Source organism: Crotalus tigris, unplaced genomic scaffold (genome assembly GCF_016545835.1).
Source record: "Crotalus tigris isolate CLP2741 ecotype Arizona unplaced genomic scaffold, ASM1654583v1 scf7180000024506.1728113, whole genome shotgun sequence".
NCBI classification, from domain to species: Eukaryota; Metazoa; Chordata; class Lepidosauria; order Squamata; family Viperidae; genus Crotalus; species Crotalus tigris.
The window spans coordinates 815,300-831,913 of NW_024100677.1; the positions used below are offsets into that span (position 1 = coordinate 815,300).

Here is a 16,614-nt window from a genome sequence, read left to right on the forward strand (position 1 = left end):
AGTTCTCTGTAAGGGGGGCAAACAGAGAGGCTACTCCTGATTCTGGCACCTCAGGCATGACCTTGGGGTCCGCTGGATACTGGGGCCATGTAGCCACCCTTGACTATCCATCTGCTGGCCTTGGGTTCGAGGGACAGTGCTCCCAAGAAAGGTCCATTGTGAATCTGGGGACTACCACCCCTCCAAGGGATGTTGGTTTGAGCTCAGAGGGCCCAGCCAACCAGCAGATGGGCAGGTCAACCAGGTACTTGGGGCAGCAAAGCCCTGACATACTGAGCATGGCAGGCGAGCAGATAGGTCAGGGAACAACACCAGGGTCTCCTGAGGCAAGTGGGCAGCAATGTCCTGGCTCACCCAGCCTGGTGGGCAAGGAAAAGGAACCAGCAAACTCTCCTGGTCCAAGGATGTCGCAAAGGCCAAGGCCCTCCCAAATATCTTTCAGACTTTGTGAAGTTGCTGTCCAGCTGCAAGGGGTACTACCCTTAAGGTCATTAATAATGTATTTTGATTTACTTATGATTTTGGGTGTCTTTATTTGCCAAAACAAGGACAGGAACTTGTGGGTTGAGGCAACCCCAGGCACTCCCTTCCATGCTTGAATGTGAGGCAGTATGACCCTCTTCCCAAAGAAGGATATTGAAGGGTGTCAGGATTGTTCCAAGCTAGGGGGGAGGGGTGTTGTGTCCTGAGCCTGCAAATGCAGGCTCAGGACGTTGCAAGGGTCCCGGGCTTTGCAGAAGCTGCCCAGGACTAGACTGAGTGGCGCCGGCCTTGCGCGCATGCACAAGGCGTGAAAAGTGCCTGACTATGTTGCCATTGTGTCTGGGGTTTTGGACGTATAAAAGGAGGCCTGCGTGCCTTTGCTCGTTGTTGGAGTTCTGGCTGGAAAACAAAATAAAGAGTATTCAAGGAAAGATGTGTCTTCATCATTCACCATTAATGCGAGGACTTAACAATAATAATGATTTATTTGATGTATATAGCTGTTGATCTCACATTTGTAAGTCTATGGCACCTCTGCCTTCAGGAAATCATAGATTGGTGAGAGAAGTTAAATTGAAGCTGAATTCACATGAGGCAGAAATGCTGTTTGTTTCAGTTCCCAATTTGACTCCTTCTTTCAGCCCTGGATGATGTTTAATATTAGCTTACTTGAATTCTAGTTTTAATGAAAAAAGTAACATAAGATAGACACACAGGCTGCGTCTAACAACATAGAGAAATATTATTTAATGCTATGTAGATTTCTGTTTAGCTTACATGTAGCAATCTTTCTAGAATTATTTTACAATAAAAGACCAGAACTAAGAACTTTTTGAAATAAACCAGTAGAGAACATTACTATAATTTATCACCCATCCCAATTGTGAAGAAAATACTCCCAATTTTTTGTTTACTTGTTTCTAATAATCTGTACTAAGTAATGCTGCAGTCAGGAGTGTTTTGAATTGGTCCTCTGAGTGACATTTGGTCTTCTGAGAGAAATCACTCAGACCTGAGTTTGCTGCCAAAAGAGGAATATGACATAACCTTTAAAATAGCTTAAGCGTAATTATTATATGTCAGCATTTTAGTTACCTTTAATGATGCTTATAGTAGGAAATAAAACATGGGAAATGACTTCATACTGAGTAATGTACATTGCATTTACCAGCAACACATGCTTTACATTTTTTGTTAAAGGCAATAATTTTTTTTCATAAGCCAGTTGTACATTCAGTTTAGAAGAGAAATGTTCGGGTTTAAACTGAACATACGTTCAGTTTATGTATGCTTATTTTTCCTTCCAGATAAAGGGCGAATGTAACCCTTGCAATAAAGAGGTCTGGCATGAACATTCTACCACAAGCCATTCAGAGTCTGTAAAAGAGCCTCGGTTTGAAGCATTTCTGCTATATTCTTACTAGCTGGTAGAAATAATTATAATGGTTAATAAACCTTATTTTGGGACCTCTATGAAAAATAAAAAATATCTTAGTGGCATTGTCCCAAACTCAGTAGCATTTTCTGGAAGTTGCACCAGAAGGCAGGAGATGACAGTCACAAATATTGAGAAGGAAGAGATGAAGATGTCAGAGGAAAAGTAAGATCTCTCTCTCTCTGTGTCTATCTCTCTGTCTCTCTTTGTCTCTGTCTCTCTCTTTCTCTGTATCACACACACACAGATAGAGAGACAGACAGAGAGAGAAAAAGAGAGAGGGGGGGGGGGGAAACTGAGAATAATTTAAAATACTGGTTTTGAACTTCCTGAAAGAAAACATTTTAGATAGACTGTTGGTTGACATTTTGCCATTCTTTGAGAGCTTAAAGAGGCTTACAGGAGCACGTCGTTTCATTTTGTCCCCTAAATGAAAGAGAAGATGGAAAATAAGAGAAAATAATTGAAATATGGAAAGAGATCATAGAGAACTGAGACAGTGGAGAATGTTAGAAAGGCACAGAAAGTAGGAGGAGGTTGGGGATATGGTAAAGTGAGACTGCCCAGAGATTCTTCCAGCCTTATTAAAAGCAAATAAGACTGTTTTCTATTCCTAATAGAGGCTATAAAATGGACATCTCCAGGAGGTTTTTGAGATATGGTAATCTTAAAGTGTTTCTTATATAGCAATTGGGAGTTTCTAGATTATAAAATGCTGTTACTAAAGTATTGCCTTATGTCGATGTCCATATGATTTCAGATATCTTGTGGATACAGTCATTACCCATAAGAATTGCCTGTGTATACTAACTCGGGAGATACAAACTTTGACTAAAAATGACAAATCAGGGAAGGATTTATCCTTAAGGTGGATATTGAAGACATTTTACCTGAGTATAACATCTTAAAATACAATTGGAAAAACCTACTTAGGCCACTGAGTAAGTCCTCCTGCTCAGGGCTGGAATTCAAGGAAAACCAGAACAAATGTCTAGCCAGGCTCAGCTTGATCATACCCAGCTAAGGAAGCCAATCACCTTTCTGGATAATTGTTCTTGGTTCCCCCCTCCCTTGCATTATTGTAGCCTGAGCTGCATACAGTATTGTGATTCTGCTTTGAGCCAAGCATGGGGCATTTTGTCCTGTCCTTTCACCTCAGTCTGTTAAAGAATGGTCTTTTGCTAATGAAAAGGCAGGCTGTTTCACTGTAAAAGCCAGGTATTCTAAACAAGCTTCAGCTCAGGGGACTTCACTTTTGTCCTAAGGCATTTTAGGGGCCCTCGTGGGAATTGTTTCTGGAAAAGTAAAATGTCGGAAAGCATAAGGTTCTGGAATGGATTTTAGACTAGTAAAGAGGCAAATAGTTTGAGATTAGCTGCTAAAAAGAGATAAGAAGCAGAGATTCTACATATAAAATGACCCCAAACTAGCCATCTGGGTGAAATGTGTGGAATGAATAGAACTTAAAGAATTAATCACTTTGCTATTTATATCAATATGGTTTTTTAAAATTAGGGTTTCTTTGTACTGGGCACAGCAACATTTGTCATTGCACTAGATGCTGTCTGCCTAAGAAAAACAAAAGTTTAGAAGAATAAAGTTAAGAGAGAGAAGACCATTTTCCTCATGATGAGATCTAAAATCATGCATTTATTATTCCATTTAAATCAGAATTTTCTTCACATCCTGGAATTTGCTTGCAGTGTTCAGTTCTACTTGTTAATGGTCCTCAGAAAGTCAGTATAAAATTCTTTTGAATCTACTAATGAACATACATTGAACTCTTCCCATATATAGCAAGTCAAAAATATTCCAGAACATACTTGAAAAATGTATATTCTAATTTGTGGTAATGCTGGGGTCTTAAATTAGTAAGTCTTCCCTATAGTTGTTGAGCTGTGTGTGTATTTTAACCATTCATAGCAGATAACAATGAGAAAATTCTACACAGGACAAGTTTGAATCTCATGATTCCCTCCAGTATCTGAAAACTTCAGTACTTCAGTTCATATAAATGCAAATGTTTTCTAGATACACATACATTTTAGTATTATTTTCAGTTTTGATGTGCTGCAGCAACAGTTTCTTTCAGTAACCTGGAACAATAGCTACTGAAATATTAGCAGAGTATGTAGGCAAATCATTTTTCCAAGGGCCTACTTTCTCCTGGACAAATCTTTTGATTCCCTTAGTTCATTTACTTCCTACAGTCAACATGTAGTTTTGATGGTCTGTCGCTAATACCCTGCCAAACACCTGCACTAATTAGAAGCCCTTAATAAAAGCACCAATGTGCTCTCTTTTCCGGTGGGATTAGGTTATCTTTGCTGAGCAAGACACATTGTGTGCCATTGCCATTTCATCTTAGCATGGCACACAATTGCTACATGGGTTCCTTGTTCACTTCATGTATGAAAATCCATTTGTGAAATGAATGTAAAAAACATTTAGCAAGTAAAACTAAAAGCGTAGAGTTCTTGGCCTGGGAGAAGAGCTTTATGTCACCTCCTGGCCAAAAGAAAAACAAAAAATAAATTGCACTGCTAATGTGGTAGAAAAGTTAAGGCACAACCTGAAATGTCTGTTACATAAACCTTTGAAAGATAATTGGTAATAGTATAACTCTTGATTCATTTTTTACAAATTTCAGTGGCAGCCATAAACTCTTGTCTAGATTACTGAAATATGACGCGTGTGAAGCTAAATTTGAAAACAATGGAAGAACTTCTGTTGGCAGCATTTTTTGTTATGTATTCATTAACCACATTCTTATACCAGCCAATTACTCTCATAAATGTCACTTGATGATAACTAAATGCAATATGCCATTAAACTGTGCACAGCTTTAATAGGTCACCATTTGTTTACTTGTTTTCACACCAACATAAGTAATGTGGGCAATTAATTGGCCACAAAGGAAGATGACTTTCCTTATTGTGTAAGTCATCTTCTTGTCTAGGATTTTTACAGATTCGGTTTGTTATTTTCACTTTTAAAAACATATTCTTACAAACTGTGTCTCCTCTACGAAAGTGTGTGTGTGTGTGTGTGTGGGGGATAATGAAAAAGATGATTACAAATACAAAATAGCAATATAAAGGAAAACTTCAGCACTGCATTTATTTTTCAAAGGAGGGAAATACAACATCAACATCCTAGACAGAAATGAAAGAAGACCTTAAGCAGATGGTATACTTTTCTTGCATTAATTCCTTTGCTTGGATTTTTTTTTTTTAGAGAATTTGAGTTTTTTAGATTACTGAGGACCATGCAGACAAAAATGGCTTAGAAATTAGAGCCTCAAGGAAGAAAAGCCTGGATAGCAGAGACATCCTGAGATGAGATGAACAATGTCGAAAGTGGGGGCACAAGTGTGTGAATGAAGCCCTGTCTCATTTTGTGTGTGCAATGCATGTTAGTCATGTAAAAAAGGGGTACATTTTCACTTATTCTGTTTCACCCTCCATTTGGACAATGTGGACACTCCTGGACAGGCAAGAGTGACTAGGGAAAATGCTCTGGTCTGTTTGAAAATGTTAATTTGAAAGTTCAAGTTAGTACTCAAAGAGAATATATAACTGGCATGCATGTGAAACAAGATTTATTAATCTGTTGCATTTTCACATTCAAGAGGAAAAAAAAAATCCCTTGCGTATCCCAGATTCCTGTTTCTTGAATCCTGAATGCACATTTGAATATTGCATATACTTGTAGTTGGGAAGCAGTCAACACTATATTGACTTGCAAGGTAGTCTCTAGAGTATCTGGATTGTCTTCCTATATACATGAGAAGGGAGCAAGAATGAATGCAAAACTATATTGATTTGCTATGTATAGTGGGAAAGTTGGCAAAATTATGCTTGCAAGAGATGAGAGGCAACAGTGAGCAAAATTTGAAAAGTGCAGCACTTTGTGCTATGCAGAGTACGTAAACCAGATTTCTGTTCTTCAGGTTACCAAATAACGTATGAATATGAGAAAAAAGTTTATTCTAAACTTGTCAATTTAGAAGAAATATATAAAGAAGCAAAGAGTTTTGAATTGGAATGTTTTGCATGACTATGCTGAATGTAATAAAAATGTTATATGGTAGAAAGAAAGTACGGTATGTGTGATAATTAAATTGAATGTATTGGAAATGGTTCAATGCTGAACAGAGAGTAAGATAAGAATATGTGATATTTCCTTTATTTTTTTATTGTAGTTATGGATGAAAGTATAAGATGATTGTAGTGATGGTAGATATGTGTCAATTGAGGACATAAATGCACATGCATTTTCATGAAGCTGTGTTGTATATGAAGATTGAACTATTTTGAGTGAATGTTACATCTCATGATAAACTGAGGAGTGAAAATCAAGATATCAAAGTAGCTGAGAGAGAAAATGGAGCAAACAATTCTGTGTTGTATATAAAAGCTGAAAAGTTAGAGTAGAATTAATTTTTGTATCATGGTGCAAATGCTGGTAAGAAAGTAATGTGTGATATATTATGGGGAATGAAAGTTTCAAAAAATGCAAAAATTGCCGCGCATAAAGACATGGTTCTGTTTTGTTAGAAGTGATTTACAAATTACAGATTCCAAAAATTCCTTCCAGCATGGTCTACCAGAGCCAGCTGGGAATACTAGTGTTTATAATTTTATAATCTTAACATTGGTGAAGGTCACCATATTAGAGAAGGTTTGAATAGGAAGATTGACTAACAAGATATACAGGATAATATGCATCTTAAATGGGTAAGTTCTTTTCTTTGGCTTCTGTATCTTGTAAAATGCAGCATCTTGCATTTTTTTGAGATGTATCAACATAAATCAGTGTACTGCTGGGTACCCACGGTATTTGAAGGAATTGATTTTATTTTATACTTAAAAGTGTTACAGCTGCACAACTCCAATGGACTCTGGGAGAAGCTTAAACTTACTGATAGAGGAATACAGCTTTGCATGTAGAAATTGAGAGGCATTTGGTATCAGAGAGGTCAAGTAGTAGACAATAGGTAATTTTTTTTAATTGCCTGGAACTTTAGAGAAAAGCACTGGCAGCAGGTTCCATCAATCTTTCATTTGGAAGACAAGATATTTTGTTCAGCTACAATATATTCTGCTCTCAATTTGCTTTTAATTTTTTTTTGTAGCGGGTTATGAATGCTACCAGTGCAGGAGTCAACCCTGTTGGAGATTCTTCTAATAGCAGCAGCCACTGGGACCTTGGAAGTGCCTTTTTCTTTGCAGGAACTGTCATTACTACTATAGGTATCTATTTATGCATTTATATTAATTTATATTTCTGAATGATCTTGTCCTGGTATGACCATATGGGGAAAATGGGTTTTATATAGCCTATCAACTATTACTTTAAGAGGAGGTCTGAAGTGTGGACCCAAACCACGGAGTTTAAATCAATAAATAAAAGGCACCACCCCAAATAAAATGAATTAATCGGAAATAAAACTATAGAATATTCCAACAGATGTATCAAGTAGCCAGAAGAAAGCAAAGAAAGGAGATTCCCTTTGTCTTGAAAGAATAATGAGAGTGACTTTGTTGACAATGAAAAAAAAAGGTTTAAAGTAGGTTTATTTGACCGTCAGCTGCAGAACAATCAGCAGAGGACTGCAAGCCTTCATTCTGTTTTGTGATAAGTGCACACTTAATGCGCACACACAGTCCATATTGCTTACCTTTGAAAATAATAGAGAGCAGCATCTTTTACGAAGCCAAAGCTGACTTCTGTTTTCTCTGTTTATCAAACTGAAAAAAAAATGCTGGTATTTTTTTGGTGAAATGGCTCTTTAATTCAGTCCCACTATCTAAGATTAGCAGGATAATTGTTCTGAAACTAGAATCAAACTATTGTTCATTTGAGATACACAAGGGCTGCTGTTGTGTGGTGCTGTTTAGACATCTCATTCAATAGTAGCTTTCTTTTGTGTTCCTCACCAGTTGAATTAAAACCTTGTTAACTGGCATCGATCCGTGGGATTACTCTTAATTTTTTTTTTAAAAAAAATGCTACTAGAGAATAATGAGAGATGGATGTTATAACTGCAAAATCATTTCTAGATATTATCACATCATTTGCATGTTAAGTGTTTATATTCCTAAACCAAACGCAGGCAACCAATCTTTAATAATAGCTGGCTAGGGGATTCTTTACAGATTGCAGTACATATTTTAAGTTATAAAATATTGAATACAGTTTATACTTTCTAAAGAATGCAACCAAACATTAAATCCAAATCTTGAATCTAAAACTATGTAGTGTTTCATATTTAACAGTTCTACTTGTACCACCTGTTTAGCCTAGAGTTTGCTGTGAACGTTTTGCTTTAGTTTTGTTTATTGAATATGAATTTTTAAAAAGCTACCAGTCATTACTATTACTTTATGGCAAGCTAAGTTCTATCTTCTGTTGAAGTTCCAAGTGATATTAAAAATTTATGAATCCATCATTGTAAGTATATCATTATGAAGTGCTAAAAATGTTGCCATATAGACATTGGTATCTGTATTTCAGAAACACAAATCCCTATCTGCTTTATTTTGTCAGCAGGGACACAGTCTCTAATTCTGTTTTTCCTTCATTTTGTCTTCTGGAGCGTATAACTATGTTGTGCATCTTAAATGTGTTTAAAAGCATCTCAGTAAAGATAATCTGAAAATATGCAAAAATGAAATAAAAGCAAGTGCAAGGATTAATATCTTGCTCACAATATATTACACTTAAATTGTTGGCAAAACAAATTAAATAAAGCATGCTGACTTACAATTCTAATAGTCAAATTCCTGGGCTGAATAAGAGGAGAATATGAAGCTGTTAATATACAGTCCTCATCCCATGTTTGATCTTGGCTTTTAATATCACATGGCAAGCTGATGCTTGAATTTCCATGATACTGTGTCCTAAGATAGGATTAAGTTAATTTCAGATAGTTGAGGTTTTACTTAAAAAAAAAAAGATGGCCTGAGCAGTGCCTTATGAAGTCATATAAGTGCTAGAAATGTATTATGAAGTCACACAGCAATGTATTATGAAGTCACACAGAAATAGACAGCAATGCATTATAAAATAACATTTTTCTGTTTTTTTTTAATGGCACATGTTGGTTATAGCAGTGTTTTTCAAACTTGGCATCTTTAAGATATGTGTATCTGAACTCTCAAAATTCCTCAGCTAAAAGTTGGCATCACTTTTAGGTAAATTATATAGGCTATACTGAGGTTCATCAGAAACCTAGCATGTTTTATTCATTTGGATTTCTATTAGAAGTCATGAATACATTGTACATCATTTTAGGCAATTTGCTGCCAAATTATGGCAGTGAGTTCAAAGGGAGGGACACAGGAGTCTTCAGAAAAGGGAATGACCGGCATATGCAAGTTCCAGCATTCTTACTCTGCTTTGAGAAGCTGTGGGTCTTTGGCAAGTGCAAAAGAATTGATTTGAGTGTATCCATCCCTGTTTAGCTCCATTCCTTTCTCCTCCTCACAATCTTCAGAAGAAAAAGTTCACAACCAACTTATTTTTTCTCAACAGGTTATGGAAATATTGCCCCAAGCACAGAAGGTGGAAAAATTTTCTGTATTTTGTATGCCATCTTTGGAATCCCACTTTTTGGCTTTCTGCTAGCTGGCATAGGTGACCAGCTTGGAACCATTTTTGGGAAGGGCATTGCAAGAGTTGAAAAGGTCTTTCGGGTAAGATTGAGCCATTTATTCCCCCCCCCCCCCAAGATATATACTGGTAACAATAACAATAGCACTTAGACTTATATACTGCTTCACAGTGCTTTACAGCCCTCGCTAAGCAGTTTACAATCTGGGTCCTCATTTTACCAACCTCAGAAGGATGGAAGGCTGAGCCAACCTTGAGCTGATGAGAATCGAACCACCAAACTACAGGCAGCCTATAGTCAGGCGAAATAGCCTGCAGTGCTGCATTGTAACCACTGAGCCACCACAGCTCATATCTTCACAATTTAGGAAAACCATTGTTATAAAAGTTACTGAATTCATAGCTAGATAGGATTGAGGAACTTTCAGGGGAAAAAAAATTAATGAATGTGTGAGTTCCAACAGAACATTAGTAGCTCTGTGTTTTGCCAGAGGGCATTCCTTCCAAGTATCTCTGACTAGTCCAAGAGTTTTCAGGCTGCCAAGTAACCTTAAATTAAATGTAATGTATACATGCTGTTAAAAAGCTATTTTGTCACTTCCTACTTCTTTCTTTGGCATATTTCTTGAATCTCAAGGGAATATTGTCTTGGCAATTAACTGAATTCGTATCTTCTGTTTGATATTGTTTGATAATTCTACAAAAGAAATTGAGATTTAGATCAGGAAGGGATAACCTCTGGATTTTTCTTTGTTTTGATATCCTCCAAATTCTAAGGTTAAAAACTAGTTTAATATTGTTCTCTTTGAATGCTTATTTTCTTTGCACAGGAAGATTTTATCTGAAATAGTCTTCAGTAATGACTGCAGTTTACCTTCACTTTACCTGCAGTCTGAAATTATATGATCCCTGAAAAAAATATTTATTTCATCTGCTGTTTTGTCTGAACAGTCAAGTGTTTACGAGAGGAAAAAGCAGGAAAAAAGGGAATCAATCAAAAAACGTTTTATTATTACACAAGCTCTAGTTTTCCCTAAACTGTATTGTCTAAGTAGTGTTTCTCAGCCTTGGAAGCTGAAAATGTGTGGACTTCAACTCCCAGAATTCCCCAGCAACCAGTGTGGAATTGGAGTCCATACATCTTCAACTTGTCAAGGTTGAGAAATAGCAGTCTAAGGAAACTGTTCAAATCTGAAAGTTGTATTCAAAGTAAATTATACCAGAACAAGAATGGATGTGGAGGTACCTGGTTGATTCTCTCCCTTCCAGCTGCTAACTAAATTGACCATATCTCACAATATTTTAATATTTCTTGTTCGATCTAGAGGGAAATCCCAGTTCTGAAAACATTTTTCACTTACGAATGAAGGCAAATATACATTTCCCAGGATAATGTTGCAGGATCCAATCTGGGTTGGTCACTGGGACCAGTGGTTTAGTCTTCTGAGCTTTTAGACTTGTGTTGGAGCCCATCCTCAGGGAATCTCTCTCTATCAGAATGTTCTGGAACTGTTCACTCTGGTAGAGAGAAGTTCCCTGAAGATGAGCTCCAGCATGAGTTTGAAAGCTCGGAAGACTAAACTTCTGGTCCTGGTGACCGAGCCAGATTGGATCCTGCTTTACTTGTGCGGATCTTCTCAGTTGAATATTTCATATTCATCTTCTCTATGTATGTTTCTATATCTGTATTTGTGAAAGGAGGCAGGAAGGGAACAACAATATAATATGACATTTCATTTCATCAATGTTCTGTAACAGCCTTCTCTAAGCCAATATTGTCCAAATATTTTGGATCACTAGAGTTCTCAGCCAGCATGGCAACAGCTGATTGTGAATAGTGGGAGTTGGACTTCCAACATATCTAGAATACTTCAAGTTAGGAAAAGCTAATTTTAAAGTTGCTCTACCCCAATGCAACTGAACTTTATCTGAAACCAGTCTGGCTATATTTGGAAGTATAGCATGCCCAGAAAGGAAGAGAGAATCCTACACCAGGCAAGAAAAAAATTCGTTTAATTTTATCCTAATATATTGATGACTAACTTTTATATTGTTGAGGATAAACTTCTATACTGTTGAGGATAATTATATTATTTTAATCATTCAAGGGCAGGGTGTTCAACTCTCTTGGTCTTGAATCAGGCTGAATAATAAAATTGTCAACCTGCAATTGAAAATGGAGCTATAGGATGGCTGTGGTATTGTGCCTTTAGGAATGAGCCCAAGCCTCTCCTTGATGTGAATCAGTGAATCAGAATAGAGCTGGAAGGGACCTTGGAGGTCTTCTACTCCAACGCCCTGCTGAAACAGGAAGCCCTATTGGCTGTTCATTTGATATAGATTTCAAAAGTATGGTTTGCTTTGATGAAGGTAGATGTGAAGTTCCCATTTGAAACAGCTTTGTAAAACTTTGCAAACTATGAAACCTTTAACAGAGATGCAGATATGTCATTATGCCATAGTGTAGAAATTGGGTTTCTGTTCATGTACTATGGGGGATACTGGCCCCTTATATGATGTAAAACATTTCAGTAAACAAAAGCATATTGTCCCCATGTCTCTTGATGAGCCAGAGTATATTTTTTTCTGTAGGTCCCGTTCAGGTGAATTGTGCTACCCTTTTTGGGATCTAAAGTGCATATTTTTGCGATGCAGAGTAAATGATGCGTGCATACTATATGAACATTCATTCTCTTTTGAAGCATGAAATCATGAATGACTAAACATTTGATTCAAGTACCCATGCACCCAAAATATACTTCCATTTCCATTATTCTTTTTCTACTTCTGCTTCTATTCCTACTTAAAGAGCAGCTGTCATGCTTCTGTAAAGTTCGGTGTTGGTAGCCACTCATTCTTCTCCAGGAGTATTACGAACTTTACTAGTAGGAAGCTTGACAGTGGGGGATATACTGTGATTTGATATACGCAGTTGTGAGATTAAAACTTGTATTGCATATTTTTCATGTTTACAGTCCATTTGCAATTCATAACGAATGGATGGTTTTTAATATGATATTGCCAGGCAGCAATTTATTTTGTGTCAGTTTCTGAAACCAGTGCACTGCAACCAACAAATGATGATCATTTTCTTTTTGCAGAAGAAACAAGTGAGTCAGACAAAGATTCGAGTGATCTCTACCATTCTTTTCATCCTGGCCGGATGCATTGTTTTTGTCACCATTCCAGCTGTCAGTTTCAAATATATTGAAGAATGGTCAGCCCTGGACTCTTTCTATTTTGTCGTCGTCACTCTGACCACAGTTGGCTTTGGGGATTTTGTGGCAGGTGAGACATTCCAACAGTTGATTGATTGTTTGATTGATTAATTGAAGTGAACTACTCTATATCTCATTTATCAAGAGTAAATCTTACCGACCTGGCTTACAAGTAGCATGTTAAATTTGTAGGGATGAAAACTACAATATTAACTCATAAATATCTACTTTTGTCAATTAAGTGAAGATATGCTTTCAAATTGGAAACTGAAGGCATATAATTGTTTTGAAATTATTTTTTCTAGCCAATAATAAGAAAAAAAAAAGATAGGGGAAGGGAAATTACATTTGTGCTCTTGCGGGCTTCTGTATTGAAAACATATTGGATTAAATGTGATATGATTCAATTTTGATATGAATCAGAGCTTATTCTGATCCTCTTATTTCTATTGCCATTTAATTTCCATTTCTTTCACTGGTTGCCTATGAGTGCCACAAACTGTCCTTTCTGTTACTCTCCCAATATTGAAGGTAGGAAATAATGAGAAAAATAACAAATATCCTTGGTTTTTTGACTGATGTACTGGGGGCATTTACAGATACCTTTATTCCCAGGGAAATGCTACTAAATATTAACTAAATTACTCACTATGAGTGAGATTCCAAATATTAACAGTAAAAGGAAGGATTTTTCAGAAGCAAATGTCCATATCTGCTGTAAGAAATAAGAGTAGTAACACAAGAACCAGGAAATTTCACCTTAAAGAGTGCTATTTGCTCAATAAAGATCAGATGCCTTTTAAGACCATCAAAATAAAGCCAATTTCCATGAACTAGGAAAGGCAGGAGAACATAAACTTTGGCGTATAATGTATTTCTGTGTATATGGCTTGACTCCTGTCAACAATAATAAAGGCGGCAGACAGACAGACAGACAAAAATTGTGTTCTGCCTGGAAAACCAATGTCTAAGGATGAAATACTGGAAGAACCAAGATTTACAGTTCTGTGTGTGTAAAGTTCAATGGCCTGTGACTGCTAAATTTGCCCATTTACTCTTTCCAAAATTATGGGAAGAGAGGCTTTGCCTAGAGAATGATACAGGCTCTCTTGCAATGCCACTGACTGTAGATTAAGTCACCAGCGCCTTGCTCCAGTATAAGAACCAAGTGTCAATCCCAATGGATGTATTAGAACATATCAGCTAACTCAATGGGTAGGTGAGTTAGCTACAGTGGTGGGATTCAGTCAGTTTGCACCAGTTTGGCAGAACTGGTAGTTAATTTTTTGTTGCCCCAGAACCGGCATCCATACAGAGAACTGGTTGTTCACATATTTGAATCCCACCAATGGTTAACTGATATGTCCTAATCATAAACAAATACTTGATGGTCCCACATCAGTCCCCATCCAAGGCCCTATAGTTATTGACCTGATAATTGAGAAAGTTGTAAGATGGACATTCCCTCTTCAAATGTGGCACAAGAGTTTGGACTTGGATATCTATATACTTTTGTGATAATTATGATAATTATCAGTGATCCTGTTCAATAGGTAATCTACTATATCACCTCTGACAGGAGAAGTGTTCTATGCAAATTCATGCAACTGATTCCAAATCTCTAGCACGTTGCTTGGGAGCAGTAAGTGATCACAGGCCACAGTCAGAATCCATAAGTGTGCAGGTTTTGTAAGGATGTTCTTTACTCAGTTGATTTATAATTGTCCTCAGTGAGCAAAGAGCCTATACCTTCGAGCAGTAACAATTAGTTCACATAGACACTTAACAATTTCTCTAACTACAGAATCATATTGGCTCACAAATATTGTTACCTGCCCTGCAATATTTTATATCAACTAAAGCTTGTAAATAACCTTCAGGGGCAGCCTTGAAGAGAGGATGTTATGAATGTATGAATGACTGTCATCAAGGGTTGCCACTCTAGCTATACTTGAGCAAAAGCCATTCTAGCCACAGTTGTCACCTGCTCAGCAAAGCATAACTGTGAGTCTAGAGAGCCTGCAAATTGTGAGCTAGCTTGGAGCAAGGGAGTACAATTCTGTTCAGACACAAAGATGAAATTTCCCTGAAATGGTTAGGTTCACAAACCCAAAGCCACTTGATTTTGAAGTCCAGTCAGAGTCTATTCCTCTCAGTCCAAACCCTGACAGCCGCTAAGCATTGGATTGCACTTCCACCATCAATCACTTGCTCAGCTTGGGAACAATGTATAACAGGATATCATCAGCATAATGATTATATTGAACTCCAGGCTGACAGGTACCTTATCTTGAAATTGGAAAGAATAGAGAGAAAAAAGCTCCCTGAGGCACTTCATTGAGTGGAGATGTCTAGGCAGATGGAACAGTGTTCCCCCACTCCAGTCCCTTGGAGAAGACAACCATGGTCAATGGTATCAAAAACTGCTGAGAGATCAAGAAGAACCAGAAGGATTGTGCTTTCTTGATCCAGTTTCTCCATACGTCATCCAAAAGTATAGCCAGGTAAAATTGTGTAAAATAGAATGAGAGAAGGCTTCTTAAGCAGGAGCACATTACAAGCTACTTTACAGTGGAAGGAGATATCCTTTTGCTGAGAGAAGCATTGATTACTACTTCAGTAACAATGGCAATAGCACTTAGATTTATATACTGTTGAGTCCTTGGCGAAAAGCAGACACGAGAAGCAGTTGTAGTTCTCAGGTTTTCTTTTATTCTGTGTTCAGCTTACAGGTGAAGGCTTCAGCAACGCCCAAAAGCTCCCAGCCTCTTATATAGGCAATTCCCGGGTCAATGTGTTACTTTTCCCGCGCCAGCACCCGCGCATGCGCACAGGCGCTGGCGACAGCCTGTCTGGTCCCGGGCAGCTTGCACCTGCCCGGGACTGCCTGCAAACGCCCCGAGCCCTTTTGCAAGGCTTGGGACATAACACCCCTTTCCCCCGGGCTAAGACTACTACCAACATACAATTATTTCTTGATGCAGTGTTCTACTCCCCAGTGCTCCTACTGTTTACTGGCTTTTGTTTAGCCAGCAATGTTATGTAATCCTCTAAGTACTTAGGAGATTTCCTTGCTCTCTGTGACCTTCTCAGCTCTGGGTTTCTGACAGGTGTACCCTGACTGAAGGGAGACGTGAACCTGTTCTCCTTATGTTGCCTTGGTGCCTTCCAAGGACTGTGCCCCAATGCCTGGCCTGCTTGCTCGCCCACCGGGCTCGTCAGGCCAGGGCTTCTGTCACTTTGTGACCTGGTTGACCTGCCTAGCTGTAGGTCCTCGGGCCCCTTGAAGTGATAGCCACTGCTGGGCGTCTCTGTATAACCTCCTAGGTCCGTCCAAGACCTGTCAGGAGGCTGTCCATTCCCTAAACCCCGTTCTATGTCCAGGCTCGTGTGGGTTTCTGTACCTTCCCAAAACTCAGTTACTCCCTGATTTGGGCTAGAGGTGTTGCGGTCGGGACTTGGTTCCTCGACCACCTCCCTGTATGTTTGACCCCCTGTAGGACTTGGGGTAAGGTCAGGCCAACTCTGGGGATTATGTGCCAGCTCTCTTGCGGGGTATGATTTATTGGGATGCTCCCGGGTATCCTCCCTGACTGGAGTACTGTGCTGTGCAGGTGAATAGTGATTGTACCCCCGGGGTGACTCCCTGGCTGGAGTAGGCGTGAATGCCTGGTAGTTGGATAGGCTCTTAGAATTCCTGTTTGGGGCACTCGCGGAATCTTGGAATGGGCCGTTTGTGGCTCCATCATTGGAGGTGGGCAGCAGCTCGTGCCCCTCCCTTTGCTCTAAAGGGTCCCCCTCCCTCCCTGGAAAAGACCCAGGAGTCTCATCTGAAAGATCCCGCCTAGGGCAGAGTTGGTC

General features: G+C 38.4%; 1 protein-coding gene across 3 annotated transcripts in view; it reads left to right on the forward strand.

The window, feature by feature from the left end:
• KCNK10 (potassium two pore domain channel subfamily K member 10) overlaps window positions 1-16,614 on the forward strand; it is a 58,178-nt gene that overhangs the window by 27,670 nt on the left and 13,894 nt on the right. For all 3 annotated transcript variants that reach the window (XM_039333471.1, XM_039333472.1, XM_039333470.1), the window contains exons 3-5: window positions 7,056-7,173; window positions 9,458-9,618; window positions 12,637-12,823. In XM_039333471.1, the coding sequence (XP_039189405.1) occupies window positions 7,056-7,173; window positions 9,458-9,618; window positions 12,637-12,823 (466 nt within the window). The remainder of the gene's footprint in view (window positions 1-7,055; window positions 7,174-9,457; window positions 9,619-12,636; window positions 12,824-16,614) is intronic.